Source organism: Lolium perenne, chromosome 6 (genome assembly GCF_019359855.2).
Source record: "Lolium perenne isolate Kyuss_39 chromosome 6, Kyuss_2.0, whole genome shotgun sequence".
NCBI lineage: Eukaryota > Viridiplantae > Streptophyta > Magnoliopsida > Poales > Poaceae > Lolium > Lolium perenne.
Genome location: NC_067249.2, coordinates 8,079,759 through 8,099,294, shown reverse-complemented (window position 1 = coordinate 8,099,294; position 19,536 = coordinate 8,079,759). Strand labels below are relative to the sequence as shown.

General features: G+C 44.1%; 1 protein-coding gene across 1 annotated transcript; it reads left to right on the top strand.

Annotated features, from left to right (window-relative positions):
• Window positions 1–2,691: 2,691 nt before the first annotated feature.
• Window positions 2,692–4,176, top strand: LOC127308992 (transcription termination factor MTEF18, mitochondrial-like). Its single transcript, XM_051339962.2, has one exon. The coding sequence runs from the start codon at window positions 2,768–2,770 to the stop codon at window positions 3,917–3,919; it is 1,152 nt and encodes a 383-aa protein (XP_051195922.1). The 5' UTR covers window positions 2,692–2,767; the 3' UTR covers window positions 3,920–4,176.
• The last annotated feature ends 15,360 nt before the right edge of the window (window positions 4,177–19,536 follow it).

Genomic DNA, 19,536 nt, shown 5'->3' with positions numbered 1-19,536 from the left:
CTCGCCGGGCGACCGCCGATGCGTATTGGGCAGTCACGCAGCGATCGGAGCTGGGAGCGGCGCCGGTGTGGATTGCCTCCATAGCGAATCACGCTGGGTGCAGCCGGACCTTGTGCAAGGAGCGTGTTAACTTTTTTTAGGCATGAGCACTCAGGTCTGCTTTCCCCTCCCCTGCTCTCTTCCCCAAGTAAGACGCATGCAAGGGTGAAGCTTCGTCTCCCTCCTTCCACCGCTCAGCTTCGTCAGGTGTGTGCACAATAAGAAAATCCAGTTGATAGAGAGAGAGCTACCAATGACTTGGCTCATTTATTTGTGTCACACGAGACTAGATATATCCTATGCTATGAGTGTGGTCAATCGCTACATGCATGGTCCATAAAGTGGGTATTTAGAGGCAGTAAACCGAATTTTGCGCTATATAAAAGAAAGTTTTAGAAAATGTTTATGGTTCAAGGCTAATGGAGACTTAAATGTTGAAGGGTATTATGATACCGATTGAGCTAGTTGGCTTGATGATAGAAGGTTAACATCTGTTTTTTGTGTTTTTGTTGGAGGAAACCTAGTTAGTATCACGGAGGAGGAAAGAATGAAGTCTAAATAACCCCCTTAAGTATGAGGTTTGGATCACTAACCCCCTTAACTTTAAACTAGGTCAAATCACCCCCTAACTACCCAAAACAGGGCTAATTACCCCCAAGACGCTTATTGGATGTTTTCCTAAGTGGTTTGGCCACGCTGGACAGAGGTTTTGCACATGTCGGCAACTGGTCGTCGAGCCGGTGGTGCCCACATGATCGAGCTGCACCTACACCCACCTGGTGGTTAAATCCATGCGCCGCGCCGCACCTGCACGCCAACGGCGCTCCCATCTCCTCTCCCGACGACGGCTGCGAGGTAAGTGATGATCGGCCGCGAGTCCCTTCGCCCGCTCCGCTCTCCACCACACCTGGCCTCACCCATCTGCTTCCCCCTGCAGCTGGGGCGCCTACACCTCCTGGACGGCGGCGAGGGGAGCTCCTAGACTGCTTTGGACGGAGGAGGAGGTGGCCGGATTTTGTTCGGACGGAGGAGGGGAAGGACGACGGGGAAGAAGTGGAGGACGGGGAAGTCAACTACCGGCCAGGAGAAGTAGTGGCTTGGTGCGGCCCAGGTGCGGCTCGACCAACCGTCCAAAACCAGAGTCTGACGTGGCCAAACCAGTGTCCAAAACAGCCAATTTGCATTAGGGGTAATTTGCCCGGTTTTGCAAAGTTAGAGGGGTTAAGTGACCCAGATTAAAGTTAGGGGGGTTAGCGCCCTGAACCTGAAACTTAGGGGGGTTTGTGGACTTCTTTCAGGAGGAAAAAAGAGTCGGTACTCTCTCAATCTACCATAAACAGAATATCGAGCAATGTCTGTTTGCGTGAGTGAGCTCCTATGGATGAAAGGTGTTATTTTGGAGTTAAGACTTCTAAGGAAAAAACCATTGAAACTTTGGTGTGATAACAAGTCAGCAATCAACATTACAAATATCTTGCAAATAATCTAGTTCAATAAGTGAAATGACAGGTTCTCCACATAGCCATCACGTCGATCAATTCGAGCACAATCCAGTTCAACATGTAACATATGTCACAATATAACCATGAATCTCGGCAGGGTCACTCGTTGTTGTCGGAGCTAAGGTCAACAAACATTGCCGCTTGCAGCTTCGCCTCCGTCACCACTCCTTCGCACTGTGTTGCGCGCCGGTGATGAGGCTCGTGCGGAGGAGGAGTTCGTTCACCTCCTCGTCCTCACGGCGGCGCTCGAGCTAGCGGGACCGACCCCCTCGCGGGCCTCCGGCCGAGACCTTCTTGTCGCCGTTGTCGGTGCTCCGCCTCTTGGTCGGTGGGGCTAGTCATAGAGCAGGCAACATTAGACTGACGCATGAGGCCCACTGATCAGGGGCGGAGCGCCCATTCTGGCGAGGTCTGGCATCTGCCAGAGCTAAAATCTGTGGCGAGTACATGTACCACCTGTTATTTCTCTACCAGGACCAGCGCGATGTGCATGTATTTGGGCTAATCTCTCGCATGTGAATAACAGAACAAACTAGTCCACCGAACAGGTATGGGGCCTTGGTGGGCTTTAAAATTTATTAGGTGGAGAGGCCACTTAACATGTTAGCCAGTCTCAAAAAAAAAACTTAACATGTTAGCCAGTTAGCCTCAATACAGAGGTTATTCCTGATCGATCGGATCGATCGATCGCAAGGCATCGTCAGATGAAAACAGTTAGAAAATAAGGCGACGAGTTTCTGCTAGCGGGCGGCGATGCGGTGGCCGCTGGTGGCTCGACGAGAGGACGATTGAGCAGAAAACAAAGATTATCGCAAGGTACTGTGATTAACATGGCGCCTCAGAAGAAGATTATCAAGGTTAGCAGCATGTGTAAAATAAAAGGTACGAGTCTTCGGTCTTTAATAATTCAGTGGTGAGTTGGTGTGCAAGATTTATTTCGTGAGGTACTTTTTGCATACATAAGTTTGTGTTATTTCTTGTACGAGCTGATTGTAGGTGTTGATTATATTTTCTGTTACAAATTCTAGGGATATATTCAACACTTCTATTTTTAGTCATATATATATTGCTTCTGCTTTGTCGTTTCCGCCATACCAAAAATTTAGTTCGTCCTCCGCCACTGCCACTGATGCAGATCATCTTCCCGAATCACAAGTCTCGCGTACTGTCGTTGTCCCCCCCAGCCGGCCATTGTTCCCCATTCCCTCCCAGCCGGCGGCGCCGCCATGCTCCGACGACGCACCATCCTCACCCGCCTCCTCTCTTCTCCCTCCACCTCGCCCATAGCATCTCTCCACCGCCTCCTCTCCGCCGCGGCGCCCGCCGCTTCCCCAAACCCTAGCTTCGCCGTGGAGGACTACCTCGTCGGCACCTGCGGTCTCACCCGAGCCCAGGCGCTCAAGGCCTCCGCCAAGCTCTCCCACCTCAAGTCCCCCACCAATCCCGACGCCGTCCTCGCCTTCCTCGCCGGCCTCAGCCTCTCGAGCGCCGACGTGGCCTCCGCTGTCGCCAAGGACCCCAAGTTACTCTGCACGAACGTGGAGAAAACCCTGGCCCCCGTCGTCGCCGGGCTCGCCGGCCACGGCCTCGCACAGGCTGAGATCGCGCGCTTCTTCTCGCTCGGCCGCTCCATCTCCCGCTGCAGGTCCGTGGTCTCCAATCTACCCTACTACGTGTCGCTCGTCGGCTCCGTCGAGAACCTCTTCAGGTTTCTCAAGAAGAGCTCCGGTCTCCTGGGATGCAGCCTCGAGAAGGTGGTCAAGCCTAATGTCGTGTTCCTGCGGAAATGCGGGCTCGGTGATTGCGATATTTCCAAGCTGTTCCTCTCTACGCCGCGGTTGTTCTGCGCCAACCCGGAGTACGTCCAGGCGATGGTGGCGTCTGCCCAAGGTCTTGGTGTACCCCCTGGCTCTCCGATGTTCAGGCACATGCTGCATGCTGTCGCATTTCTCAGCGAGGAGAAGATTGCCGCCAAACTGGAGTACCTGAAGAACACGTTCAGGTGGTCGGATGCTCAAGTGCGCATTGCTGTTTGTAAGGCCCCAGCGGTGCTCTTGAGATCTAAGGAGTCTCTGCAGAGCAGGTCAAAGTTCCTCATCTCTGATGCGGGGTTGGCACCGGCATACATTGCTCAGCGCTCTGTAATGCTCAATTACAGCCTGGAGGGACGGATCAGACCCCGGTACTATGTCCTTAAGTTTCTTAAGGAAAATGGATTGCTACCTCAAGACCGAGACTACTATAGTGTTCTCATGATCAGTGAGAAGGTATTCATGGAGAAGTTCATATGCCCTCACAAGGAAGCTGCACCGAAACTCGCTCAAGACTATGCAGCGGCTTGTATTGGGAAAATGCCGACCAGATTCAGATTTACATGAACCAAGAATGACCTATGGAAGCTGGTAACAGAGAATGGCACAGCAAAGATTTTGCTCTGCGCTGTAAGCTGTAATTCATGTCTCATTGTTCTTTGCGACAATGTGTCTGCTTTCTACTATTGTATCTTTCTTACATACTTATTTCATCGTTGCTAACTGCTGACGAATTATGGTAGTGATAATTTCATTCCTTGATCCTGGTATGTCCACATCATCTTGTTGTATAGAAGAAAGCATGGCATGGCTATGAGCTTGTTCATCCTCGTGTTAAGTACATGTTGGAAGGGAAAATGTGTGGGGGTCAGGCAATTCCTCGCTGCATTGAAAATCCTTTTTCAGTTTAGATTGTTGTTTGTTGCAAGATTTTTGTGTTTGCGCTAGCACATCACAAATTATTATTTCTCAACTGTCCCTGCAATTGATAAAAGTGGCGTAGCTCTCCCCATCAATATTAAGAAATCAATTGAGAAACATGGCCTATAACCTAGAGATACACTCATCTATGTGAAGTTTCATAGTTCTATTTCACAAGCTGCCAACTAGCAACATTTCGGGCCAGATTGCCTGTGTTTGGCATAGTTATGTATTGACCATTGGGGAAGCACACCTGTAAATGATACCTTATAGTGTTTTTTTGATGAAATGTCATATTAGTCATCTACTAGTAATCCAAATTTGCAGTGTGCAAAATTTCCACCCTGTTCACCTATTAAAGTGTCCAATCACAACTATATTTGAAGCAAATCTTCTAGATGTTTTAACAGCGGGTCTTCTAAGCTATATTTTTTAATTATAGGTTCTTCATCATATCCATTTCTGGCTCATGTTTTTATATGATAATTGAGATAAACCTTGGAGAGCTCTGTGCATGTACAACTGCAACCTCCACATGCCTAATTGTAGTATTGATTCTTCACTGAGCAACATTGATGCATGTTCAGTGATGTGGGAACATCTGGCTGTTCATATCTGTACTGGGAGAGACAATCTACATTGCTCAAAAGTAGAGGGCAATTCAACACACGTTTTCATTTCTTGAGTTGACATGGATTTTTCTTCTTCTCCTTTTAAGTAATAAGTGGATAAATATGTTAAGTTGATACTGCAACCTGAGCCTGGAAACACCCAACTACAGAAAATCCATGATGTATGTTTCATTTATACCTCATACTTTAAATGTGCACCAAAATAATAACACATGGAGGCCGTCCAATTGAATGTAGTTGATATTAGATCTCTGTAAATTATTTTATCTTGAAAATCTCCTTGTTGCATCTGCTGTTCCTATCAATGATTTGTTTTTCTTTATACTGTTTCCTATATACTCCGTATTGACTCTTTCTTCAAACAATTAAAATTCAAAAGAAACTGCAAGGTGGTTACCTGCGAGGCTTTCCTATATAAATTTTCTGCAGGGCAAGTAGACAGTGAGCTCCTTCTCCGCTTACTGAAAATTTGATTTCTTAACATGGTGACATACTGTTACAATATTTAACTGAACCTGGGTATTACTAATATATTTAGAATTCGAAGGATGTTGATCTCCTGAATATTACTTCTATAGATTTCCCTGCCTTGCCTCTGTGTCTTGTAGCTCAAATAGAAGCTAAATGAGGGACCCTAAGGTATTCATCTGTTGCCCTGACAAAACTTAATTAAACAAGTGAATATACTGTGCATAGCGTGTACTTGTGTTCTTAATAGGTTGACATGAAGGATCAGACTGTAGTTGTGAGAATAACTGGCCGCCCTATTGGATATGCGACATTATGAGTGGCAGAGGTTGTTTTGTTTGGTGATGGCCCAAACAGTTACCACACACAAAAAAAAAATCAACAAAAACTTTGCCTGGTAAAAATGATGTTAGAATATTCTTTTCTTAATCTATGCCACGCAACCTTACTTCCATTTCTGTTTGTTTACCTTATTGGGTTTTGTTGATGTGCTTTTTGATTTGTAGTGTGGCGTCTACTATATGTTAGGTAGGATTGTGATGGTAGCGGAAACCAAGAATAACACAAGTTTCATCTTTAGAGGCCATTTCAAGATTTTGAACTGTATACTACTTTGATTCTATGTATTTTGAATGTACAGTTTGTTTGACCGATGATCATGGTAAGGTACAGGAACTCGCTCCAACCTAAAATGTTATATGTACATAAAACTTATTGATTGAACAGGGACTAAGTAAATCATTTGGAACTCGTCTGGTCGTATCAAATGATAGCTCAAGTAAGCTGTCATTGTTGAATTATACTAAACAGGGCTCTGAAAGATCATCAAATTTGAACACTAGAAGCAAGGGGTGAGTTTAACCTTTTACAGAATTCGGCCTAGCCCTTACCATGTCTCAGCAGATTTTTCATCTATATGTGATTCATATACATACATACTGGATTGTTCTTCTGGCTTTGTTGATTTTGCCACTATTTAGTTGAAGAGTGTGGCTGCCTGTTATGACCCTTCTTTTGGAAGATATGACTGTTACGATCTTATGTCAGGTTGTGTTTTTGCACCGTTATTTACCATTTCCCATTGACTGCTAAATACATCTTTGAGAATTAAATTCGGGTGAGCTCATGTTAGTGGAGGCATTTAATTGATTCTCAACCCACATCGATTGTTGATATCACTGATGCCATTATAGGGTATAATAAGTTTCCCTTCTTTTATCACTGATGCCATCACTGGATAGGTTGGTGATGTTTTTGTTTTTTGAGGGAATAGGTTGGTGCTATTGACTCGGGAAATAAGCAGCATGCGTTCTGTCAAACCATAAGGTACTGGAACTCGATCCCGCCCAAAATGTTATCTGTACAAAGAGAACTTATTGACTAAGTAGCTTGGCATTTGTCTGGTTGTATCAACTAGAGCTGTCATTCTAAAGAATTATACTAAATAGATGTCTCATCTCTGAAAGTTATCAAATTTGAAACGCTAGAAGCAATACTATGTCAGTTTGTGTTTTCCCACTGTTATTTTTCCATTTCCCACTGAGTGTGCTAAATACATTCTAGAGTGACTCTTGATCCATGCATATGATTTTTTATTGAGTTGTCAACATGAGATTAGTGTAATTTTCAGAACATTTCATTGCTAGTTGAGCTGATGATGCATCCTATGGTAACAAGCTGAGGCAGCCTGAACAAAATACAGATCGAATGAACTAGCAGAACATTTCATTGCTAGTTGAGCTGATGATGCATCCTCAAGGCTTCCACCAAGCTCTCCCACCTCAAGTCCCCCACCAAGCCCGACGCAGTCCTCGCCTTCCTCGCCGGCCTCGGCCTCTCCAGAGCGGACATCGCCGCCGTGGTCGCCAAGGACCCCAAGTTCCTGTGCACCAGCGTAGAGAGAACGCTGGCCTCCACCGTTACCGACCTCACCGGAACCGGCCTCTCGCACACCGAGATGGCTCCTACGAGAGTGCGGGATAGATGCTAGTGGCATCGCCTCGCTGTGCCTCGCCGTGCCATGGCTACTTGGCACCAAACCGGCCAGAGCAAGTCCGGGCGATGGCGGTGCGCGCGTGCTGAAGCTGTAGGCGTGCCCCCGATGCGGCTCTTGGGATGTTCAGGCTTGCGCTGCAGGCTGTCTCGGAGACGATCGCTGTCAAAGTGGAGCAACTGAAGAACGCGTTCAGGTGGTCGGATCCTGCGTACCTGACTGACATGCATCCTCACGCACGCGCGCGGGTCTCGCGCCGCGCCGTTTTACCCACGCGCGTATTGATTAGACTGACATATAGTGCTTGTCGGTCGGTCGGTCGCGCGGGCGGCATGGTCGCTCGGCGCCAGCTCGATCAGCTCCAACCACAAAGAGATGTACGTGCGCGCGAGGGGTGCACCTCCAGGCCAGGCTCATCCGCGATCCACCGAAACTCAACTCTCACGGCGACGCTTGCTTTTGGTTTTCGTTTGGTGCAGGAACTTCTGACGTCACTGCCAGCCTGGTTTTCGTTATATTTTCCAACGCAACGCTCATTGATTAATTAGTTTCTCTTCTGTCTAGTGCATGTGCCGATCGATCCATGAGAAAAAGCAAATTAGCAGCGCAAATGCACTGCTCCTACTACTACTACTACAATCAATTTGGCAACATTTTACCACCGTCAACTTGGCTTTGTGTACCACTAGTGCCACAAAGGCCTTTGGTGATCTTATTGGCGCATACCACGGTGGGGTCTTCGACTGGGGTGAAGTCGACTTCCAACTCGATCGGCCGGAATTGCTAAGTTTCAGCTATCTCACACGTAGCTTATGTCTTACTTCATCGTTGGATTTCATTTCTGATTGAAGATTCGTGTTTGCTGCCGTTTATACTTTGTCTAGACCCATATCAAAACACACTGATGTATTTCAACTGTCACATAAGTTAAGTCTCAATCGACTGAGACTTACACACACTACGTACACAACCACCAACCCAATTCACCAACTCAATACGTACGTACGTGTCTGTGTATATCTTGACTTTGATCTTCTATCTATCTTTTTCCCTTGCAAAAACTACTCAATTAATCTGCCCTCCTACTTTGCCATCAACGACAACAAGCCTCGTCCGTCCGTCCGTCCGACGAGGGCAGGACGGCAAGGGCATCTCCAAGGGGGCAACGCAAACGCCCGATGTAATATACTTTTGGTCTCACAACTTTATTTGGACCAAATAGAACAGACAACTTGGGAGCCGTTCGTGGAGGCACTACGATGACCGTCAAGACCCGACGCCCGAGCCGCTTCTTCGATGGACACATGAGCTATATAGTGAGCTCATCGCCACTGGGCGTTGTTGAGCTCAGCGCTACCGAGATATTCTTCCTAACAGCCCATAGCATCAGAAGGATCCGCTCCCTCTTCAACCTCAACGGCCGATGGGGCTCTGGATCATGGTTCGCAGCCGCCAAGAGGACCGGCGCCCACACGAGATCTCATCCAGCGCGGCCACCCCGGTGCCGGAGATGAGGAAGATCAAGTCCCTGAGGACGCACTTGCGGAGGAGCGACAAGGCGTACCGCGTGGTGGCAGCGCAAAGAAAATAGCACCACACTGTGAAAAACCTGACACCGATACTGGTCCCACTAGGTATGCATGCACAAAGATTATGAGATTACTGCCCAGATTAAAGTTAGGGGGTTAGCGCCCTGAACCTGAAACTTAGGGGAGGGTTTGTGGACTTCTTTCAAGAGGAAAAAAGAGTCGGTACTCTCTCGATCTACCATAAACAGAATATCGAGCAATGTCTGTTTGCGTGAGTGAGCTCCTATGGACGAAAGGAGTCGGTACTCTCTCGATCTACCATAAACAGAATATCGAGCAATGTTTGCGTGAGTGAACTCCTATGGATGAAAGGTGTTATTTCGGAGTTAAGACTTCTAAGGAAAGAACCATTGAAACTTTGGTGTTTGGCGCAGTATTTGCTTTGGCATGAAGCTGGTTTTGAAAGGTGTTAGATGGAATGTTGGTGATGGTTCTAGAATCAAGCTGATGACTGATTATTGGATTCCAAACTTTGCACCAGGTTCTTTCACTCTTTTGGCGCCAATTCCTGAAGGCGCGACCGTGGATTTTCTCCTCCAAGATGATCACGGTGCATGGGACGTAGATGTGGTACGTGCTGTTTTTGAAGAGGATGTGGCTAACCAGGTGTTGCAGATTCCAATCAACCGTCGTGTTGGGGAGGATTTTATGTCATGGCCCCACACTAAGTTTGGAGATTACACAGTCCGTTCTGCTTACAACTTGGCAAGATCAGAAAAATTATTTTTGGATCGCAGTATGCAGGGAGGAGGTGCAAGCTCCATTACAGAGAATTTTTTTCAAGCGACCCGCCCACAGGGGATCGATTTTCATTATCAGGAGATAACGAAAAACAGCAGTAGTTCACATACAAGGAAAGAAAAAGAAAGGGAGCACCGCCTAATGCTAGTGTTTAAGAAGTTATTACAGGACCAGCCGAAAATATCGACAAAAAGGAAACTATAGCAACAGCTGCTATCTAGACCAACACAGCAGCAGCAAAAGGGGGCAAGATTTTGAGCCCAGCAACAGCAAAAGCATCACGGTTTTTCCAAGCATCAAGGGGTTTTTTCAATTTCCAGCAGCATCATCGGTCTCCATGTCGTCTCCTCCTCGTTCATCTGGAACGGCATCCATGATCGTCAGAGTTCCTCGACCAGTCCTTCCTCCAGTAGACGAGGACGCAGTAGTAGCAGCAGTAGCTAGCCGGAGAAGGTTGTCAGCTCCAGTTTTGATGTTCATTTCATCAGCAACATTGTGGAGACCTGCCCAGTGTTTCATAAACACAACAGACAAGCTAATTAGTTCACTGGGAGATTTGATTAGCTTCTTATCAAAACAAGCTCGATTTCGTAATTTCCAAATTGACCAACATATAGCAGCCAGGCCAGCTATCTGAACATTTCTACTAGCAGGGACCAAGTTGGGAAACCACCAAAAAAATTGAGTGAAACTGCCAGGTCTGGCAGTTGCTCCCACAGCTTTTGCCACAGTACTCCAAACATACTTTGCTGCAACACAGTTAAAGAACAGGTGAGATATGCTTTCATTCTGGTTACAAAACTGACATGAAGCATCCCCATTCCAGTTTCTTCTCAGCAGATTGTCCTTTGAGGCAATTGCATTGTGCCAGATTAACCACAACCAGATTTTTATTTTCAGAGGAATCTTGCTCTTCCACAGGTGTTTGAAAGATCTGTCTATCCCACTCCCACAGAGATGATTATACATGGATTTCACAGAGAAAACTCCATCTTTAGTCCATTTCCAAACAGGTTTATCTTTTGTTTGAGATAGTGAAATCTGTCTCACAATCCCCAACAAACCATGGACTTGAACAGCAAGATTGGGAGACAGATATCTTCTGAAGGAAAAATTCCACCCAAGGTTTGTTGCAGCAGCAACTGTGATATCTTGCTCATTACAGATATGAAAGATCTCAGGGAAGGAATCTTTCAGAGGGACTTTGTCACACCAAGTATCATGCCAGAAACTAGTCGGTCTCCCATCCCCAACTTTCATTCTTCTACCAGATAAATACAGGCTTTTTATTTTTTGCATATCAGTCCACAAGGCTGAGTCACCTAGTCTGCTTCTTGAATAGAAGATCCCAGATCCTCTGAGATATTTTTTTTACACATAAAATCATTCCAGGGACTGTTGGATGATTCAATTTTCCACCACCACTTGCACATGAGACTGATGTTGAATTTTGTGAGATCTTTCAGACCCAGGCCCCCTTTTTTCTTTGGCTTACAAATCCATCTCCACTTGACAAAATGATACTTCCTTTTGTCTGCACTCCCAGCCCAGAAAAAGGATCTAATGGGCTTATCCATTTCTTCAATAGTTGTCTTATATGACAATCTCATGGACATTTGATAAACACCTGTACTGGACAGACATGCAACAATTTTTATCACTCTTCCACCAATGGACATGTTATTACCTACCCAGGCACTCATTTTTTTCCTTGTCTTATCTCCAAGGAAACCCATTTCAGCAACAGTAGGCCTTCTAGCACAAATGGGAGTGCCCAGGTATTTTATTGGCCAAGTACCACTTTGACAGTTGAACAGCTCTGAGTAAATTTGAATCTTGCTATCATCATGAAGAATCATCATAACCTCACTTTTTTCAAAATTTATTTTTAACCCAGACATTGCTTCAAAGATGTAGAGCAACAACTTGAGGTTTCTAGCTTGTTCCAAGTCATCTTGAATCAAGAAAATGGTATCATCAGCATACTGAAGCATAGCAACTCCTCTAGTGACAATATTATCAGCCAAACCAGCCAAAAGCCCATTCTGCTGTGCCACAGAGATCATCTTAGCAAGACTATTAGCTGCCATGTTGAACAGGAATGGAGCAAATGGGTCTCCTTGTCTGACTCCTTTATGACTACCAAAATATGGACCAACTTTATCATTAACTTTCACACTGAGAGTTCCTTCTGCTACTGCTTTTTTTTTATCCAGAGCAACCAATTTTCACTAAATCCCTTCTGTCTATAGCAATCAAACAAGAAATCCCAGTTGACTTTGTCATATGCTTTTTCAAAGTCAATTTTCAACACAACCCCCTGTTGCTTCCTGAATTTTGCCTCTCTCAATACTTCTTGCAACAGAGCCACCCCATCAGTAATAAATCTTCCTTTTATAAAAGCTGTCTGGCAAGGATGAATCACCTTGTTCATGATTGGAATTGCTCTAATAGTCAAAACCTTTGTGAAGATCTTAAAAAGGACTTGCAATAAGCAAATTGGTCTGTATTTTTGAATCTTGTCTGCATCAGGTCCTTTTGGTACAAGAGTTATAATACCATAGTTAATTTTCCTCAGATCAACAACATGTCTGTGGAAATCATTGAAAACGGCCATCAGATCCACCTTAATGATATCCCAACACTCTTTGTAGAACTCAGCAGGGATGCCATCAGGTCCAGCTGCCTTATTATTTTCCATCTGGTCAATAGCACTCTTTATTTCTTCCTCACTGAATTTTTTATCCATTGTCTCTCTCTCCTCATCACTGATAGTATCCTCAGCAGACCAAATGTGATCATCCAATCTGATACCAGAATCAGTAACTGAGCCAAAAAGGTTTTTATAGAAAGTTGTTGCATGTTTAAGCAAATCAGTTGTTCCATGAATAACATTATCACCATCAGTCATGGAGAAAATTGTTCTTTTTCTCTTGCAACCATTAGAAATTCTATGAAAGAAGGAGGTGTTGCAGTTGATGGCGTGTAACTCACACGTTCGTTGGGAACCCCAAGAGGAAGGTATGATGCGCACAGCAGCAAGTTTTCCCTCAGAAAGAAACCAAGGTTTATCGAACCAGGAGGAGCCAAGAAGCACGTTGAAGGTTGATGGCGGCGGGATGTAGTGCGGCGCAACACCAGGGATTCCGGCGCCAACGTGGAACCTGCACAACACAACCAAAGTACTTTGCCCCAACGAAACAGTGAGGTTGTCAATCTCACCGGCTTGCTGTAACAAAGGATTAACCGTATTGTGTGGAAGATGATTGTTTGCAGAAAACAGTAAAACAAGTATTGCAGTAGATTGTATTTCAGTATAGAGAATTGGACCGGGGTCCACAGTTCACTAGAGGTGTCTCTCCCATAAGACGAACAGCATGTTGGGTGAACAAATTACAGTTGGGCAATTGACAAATAAAGAGAGAATGACCATGCACATACATATCATGATGAGTATAGTGAGATTTAATTGGGCATTACGACAAAGTACATAGACCGCCATCCAACTGCATCTATGCCTAAAAAGTCCACCTTCAGGTTATCATCCGAACCCCTTCCAGTATTAAGTTGCTAACAACAGACAATTGCATTAAGTATGGTGCGTAATGTAACTAGTGACTACATCCTTGAACATAGCACTAATGTTTTATCCCTAGTGGCAACATCACAACACAACCTTAGAACTTTCTGTCACTGTCCCAGGTGTTAATGCAAGCATGAACCCACTATCGAGCATAAGTACTCCCTCTTGGAGTTACAAGCATCTACTTGGCCAGAGCATCTACTAGTAACGGAGAGCATGCAAGATCATAAACAACACATAGCATAACTTTGATAATCAACATAACAAGTATTCTCTATTCATCGGATCCCAACAAACGCAACATATAGAATTACAGATAGATGATCTTGATCATGTTAGGCAGCTCACAAGATCCGACAATGATAGCACAATGGGGAGAAGACAACCATCTAGCTACTGCTATGGACCCATAGTCCAGGGGTAGACTACTCACACATCACACCGGAGGCGACCATGGCAGCGTAGAGTCCTCCGGGAGATGATTCCCCTCTCCGGCAGGGTGCCGGAGGCGATCTCCTGGATCCCCCGAGATGGGATCGGCGGCGGCGGCGTCTCTGGAAGGTTTTCCGTATCGTGGTTCTCGGTACTGGGGTTTTCGTCACGGAGACTTTTTATCGGCGAAAGGGCAGGTCAAGAGGCGGCACGGGGGCCCCACACCACAGGGCCGCGCGGCCAAGGGGGGGGGGCGCGCCGCCCTAGGGTGTGGCCCCTCCGTGGCCCCTCTTCGTCTCTCCTTCGGACTTCTGGAAGCTTCGTGAGAAAATAGGCCCCTGGGCTTTGATTTCGTCCAATTCCGAGAATATTTCCTTACTAGGATTTCTGAAACCAAAAACAGCAACTGGCACTTCGGCATCTTGTTAATAGGTTAGTTCCAGAAAATGCACGAATATGACATAAAGTGTGCATAAAACATGTAGATAACATCAATAATGTGGCATGGAACATAAGAAATTATCGATACGTCGGAGACGTATCAGCATCCCCAAGCTTAGTTCTGCTCGTCCCGAGCAGGTAAAGCGATAACACGGATAATTTACGGAGTGACATGCCATCATAATCTTGATCATACTATTTGTAAAGCATATGTAGTGAATGCAGCGATCAAAACAATGTATATGACATGAGTAAACAAGTGAATCATAAAGCAAAGACTTTTCATGAATAGCACTTCAAGACAAGCATCAATAAGTCTTGCATAAGAGTTAACTCATAAAGCAATAATTCAAAGTAGAGATATTGAAGCAACACAAAAGAAGATTAAGTTTCAGCGGTTGCTTTCAACTTGTAACATGTATATCTCATGGATATTGTCAACATAGAGTAATATAATAAGTGCAATAAGCAAGTATGTAGGAATCAATGCACAGTTCACACAAGTGTTTGCTTCTTGAGGTGGAGAGAAATAGGTGAACTGACTCAACATTGAAAGTAAAAGAATGGTCCTCCATAGAGGAAAAACATCGATTGCTATATTTGTGCTAGAGCTTTGATTTTGAAAACATGAAACAATTTTGTCAACGGTAGTAATAAAGCATATGCATCATGTAAATTATATCTTATAAGTTGCAAGCCTCATGCATAGTGTACCAATAGTGCCCGCACCTTGTCCTAATTAGCTTGGACTACCTGGATTATCACCGCAATACATATGCTTTAACCAAGTATCACAAAGGGGCACCTCTATGCTTTGTACAAAGGTCTAAGGAGAAAGCTCGCATTTGGATTTCTCGCTTTTGATTATTCTCAACTTAGACATCCATACCGGGACAACATAGACAACAGATAATGGACTCCTCTTTTAATGCTTTAAGCATTCAACAACAATTAATTCTTTTCTCATTAGAGATTTGAGGATGTTTGTCCAAAACTGAAACTTCCACCATGGATCATGGCTTTAGTTAACGGCCCAATGTTCTTCTCTCACAATATGCATGCTCAAACCATTCAACTCAGTGTAGATCGCCCTTACTTCAGACAAGGCAGACATGCATAGCAACTCACATGAAATTCAACCAATGAATAGTTGATGGCGTCCCCAGTAAACATGGTTATCGCACAACAAGCAACTTAATAAGAGATAAAGTGCATAATTACATATTCAATACCACAATAGTTTTTAAGCTATTTGTCCCATGAGCTATATATTGCATAGGTGAATGATGGAATTTTAAAGGTAGCACTCAAGCAATTTACTTTGGAATGGCGGAAAATACCATGTAGTAGGTAGGTATGGTGGACACAAATGGCATAGTGGTTGGCTCAAGTATTTTGGATGCATGAGAAGTATTCCCTCTCGATACAAGGTTTAGGCTAGCAAGGCTTATTTGAAACAAACACAAGGATGAACCGGTGCAGCAAAACTCACATAAAAGACATATTGAAAACATTATAAGACTCTACACCGTCTTCCTTGTTGTTCAAACTCAATACTAGAAATTATCTAGACCTTAGAGAAACCAAATATGCAAACCAAATTTTAGCATGCTCTATGTATTTCTTCATTAATGGGTGCAAAGCATATGATGCAAGAGCTTAAACATGAGCACAACAATTGCCAAGTATCACATTACCCAAGACATTTATAGCAATTACTACATGTATCATTTTCCAATTCCAACCATATAACAATTTAACGAAGGAGAAACTTCGCCATGAATACTATGAGTAGAAACCAAGGACATACTTGTCCATATGCTACAGCGGAGCGTGTCTCTCTCCCATAAAGTGAATGCTAGGATCCATTTTATTCAAACAAAACAAAAACAAAAACAAACCGACGCTCCAAGAAAAAGCACATAAGATGTGATGGAATAAAAATATAGTTTCAGGGGAGGAACCTGATAATGTTGTCGATGAAGAAGGGGATGCCTTGGGCATCCCCAAGCTTAGACGCTTGAGTCTTCTTAATATATGCAGGGGTGAACCACCGGGTGCATCCCCAAGCTTAGAGCTTTCACTCTCCTTGATCATGTTGCATCATACTCCTCTCTTGATCCTTGAAAACTTCCTCCACACCAAACTCGAAACAACTCATTAGAGGGTTAGTGCACATTATAAATTGACATATTCAGAGGTGACACAATCATTCTTAACACTTCTGGACATTGCATAATGCTACTGGACATTAGTGGATCAAAGAAATTCATCCAACATAGCGAAAGAGGCAATGCGAAATAAAAGGCAGAATCTGTCAAAACAGAACAGTTCGTATTGACGAATTTTAAAATGGCACCAGACTTGCTCAAATGAAAATGCTCAAATTGAATGAAAGTTGCGTACATATCTGAGGATCATGCACGTAAATTGGCTTAATTTTCTGAGCTACCTACAGGGAGGTAGACCCAGATTCGTGACAGCAAAGAAATCTGGAACTGCGCAGTAATCCAAATCTAGTACTTACTTTTCTATCAACGGCTTAACTTGGCACAATAAAACACAAAACTAAGATAAGGAGAGGTTGCTACAGTAGTAAACAACTTCCAAGACACAAAATAAAAACAAAGTACTGTAGTAAAAATAACACATGGGTTATCTCCCAAGAAGTTCTTTCTTTATAGCCATTAAGATGGGCTCAGCAGTTTTAATGATGCACTCGCAAGAAATAGTATTTGAAGCAAAAGAGAGCATCAAGAGGCAAATTCAAAACAAATTTAAGCCTAACATGCTTCCTATAAAAAGGAATCTTGTACACAAATAAATTCATGAAGAGCAAAGTAACAAGCATAGGAAGATAAAACAAGTGTAGCTTCAAAAATTTCAGCACATAGAGAGGTGTTTTAGTAACATGAAAATTTTTGCAACCATATTTTCCTCTCTCATAATAATTTTCAGAGGCATCATGAACAAACTCAACAATATAAGTATCACATAAAGCATTCTTATTCTCATGCATAAAAGTATCATTACTCTCCACATAAGCATAATCAATTTTATTAGTTGTAGTGGGAGCAAATTCAACAAAGTAGCTATCATTATTATTCTCATCATCAAATATAGGAGGCATATTGTAATCATAATCAAATTTATCCTCCATAACAGGTGGTACTAAAAGACCAATATCATTATCATAAATAGGAGGCAAAGTATCATCAAACAAAATTTTCTCCTCAATGCTTGGGGGACTAAAAAGATCATGAAAACCAGCTTCCCCAAGCTTAGAACTTTCTATATTATTATCAACAATGGTGTTCAAAGCGTTCATACTAATATTACTACCAGCATGCAAATAAGATTCCATAGGTTTTTTAATTTTTGCATCAAACAATCCATGTTTTAAATCAGGAAATAGAATAAGAAGATCATTCTTGTCCATTATGCCAAACTAGTGAAATAAAAACATGCATGATATTAAGTAAAGTAAAACAAGTAACTAATTTTTTGTGTTTTTGATTTAGTGCAGCAAACAAAGTAGTAAATAAAACTAAGCAAGACAAAAACAAAGTAAAGAGATTGAGAAGTGGAGACTCCCCTTGCAGCGTGTCTTGATCTCCCCGGCAACGGCGCCAGAAAAAGAGCTTGATGGCGTGTAACTCACACGTTCGTTGGGAACCCCAAGAGGAAGGTATGATGCGCACAGCAGCAAGTTTTCCCTCAGAAAGAAACCAAGGTTTATCGAACCAGGAGGAGCCAAGAAGCACGTTGAAGGTTGATGGCGGCGGGATGTAGTGCGGCGCAACACCAGGGATTCCGGCGCCAACGTGGAACCTGCACAACACAACCAAAGTACTTTGCCCCAACGAAACAGTGAGGTTGTCAATCTCACCGGCTTGCTGTAACAAAGGATTAACCGTATTGTGTGGAAGATGATTGTTTGCAGAAAACAGTAAAACAAGTATTGCAGTAGATTGTATTTCAGTATAGAGAATTGGACCGGGGTCCACAGTTCACTAGAGGTGTCTCTCCCATAAGACGAACAGCATGTTGGGTGAACAAATTACAGTTGGGCAATTGACAAATAAAGAGAGCATGACCATGCACATACATATCATGATGAGTATAGTGAGATTTAATTGGGCATTACGACAAAGTACATAGACCGCCATCCAACTGCATCTATGCCTAAAAAGCCCACCTTCAGGTTATCATCCGAACCCCTTCCAGTATTAAGTTGCTAACAACAGACAATTGCATTAAGTATGGTGCGTAATGTAACTAGTGACTACATCCTTGAACATAGCACTAATGTTTTATCCCTAGTGGCAACAGCACAACACAACCTTAGAACTTTCTGTCACTGTCCCAGGTGTTAATGCAGGCATGAACCCACTATCGAGCATAAGTACTCCCTCTTGGAGTTACAAGCATCTACTTGGCCAGAGCATCTACTAGTAACGGAGAGCATGCAAGATCATAAACAACACATAGCATAACTTTGATAATCAACATAACAAGTATTCTCTATTCATCGGATCCCAACAAACGCAACATATAGAATTACAGATAGATGATCTTGATCATGTTAGGCAGCTCACAAGATCCGACAATGATAGCACAATGGGGAGAAGACAACCATCTAGCTACTGCTATGGACCCATAGTCCAGGGGTAGACTACTCACACATCACACCGGAGGCGACCATGGCAGCGTAGAGTCCTCCGGGAGATGATTCCCCTCTCCGGCAGGGTGCCGGAGGCGATCTCCTGGATCCCCCGAGATGGGATCGGCGGCGGCGGCGTCTCTGGAAGGTTTTCCGTATCGTGGTTCTCGGTACTGGGGGTTTCGTCACGGAGACTTTTTATAGGCGAAAGGGCAGGTCAAGAGGCAGCACGGGGGCCCCACACCACAGGGCCGCGCGGCCAAGGGGGGGGGCCGCGCCGCCCTAGGGTGTGGCCCCTCCGTGGCCCCTCTTCGTCTCTCCTTCGGACTTCTGGAAGCTTCGTGAGAAAATAGGCCCCTGGGCTTTGATTTCGTCCAATTCCGAGAATATTTCCTTACTAGGATTTCTGAAACCAAAAACAGCAGAAAACAGCAACTGGCACTTCGGCATCTTGTTAATAGGTTAGTTCCAGAAAATGCACGAATATGACATAAAGTGTGCATAAAACATGTAGATAACATCAATAATGTGGCATGGAACATAAGAAATTATCGATACGTCGGAGACGTATCAGCAGTCACCCTGAAGGAGCCATTTTTCCCTGGATCTCTGCTGCCAATATTTCTCCTCTTTGTCTAGAATGTTCAGTAACTCATGTTGCAACTGGGTTCTTCTTCTAATCTGTGTTGCAGACAAAGCTTGTTCTTCTTCCAATTTTTCA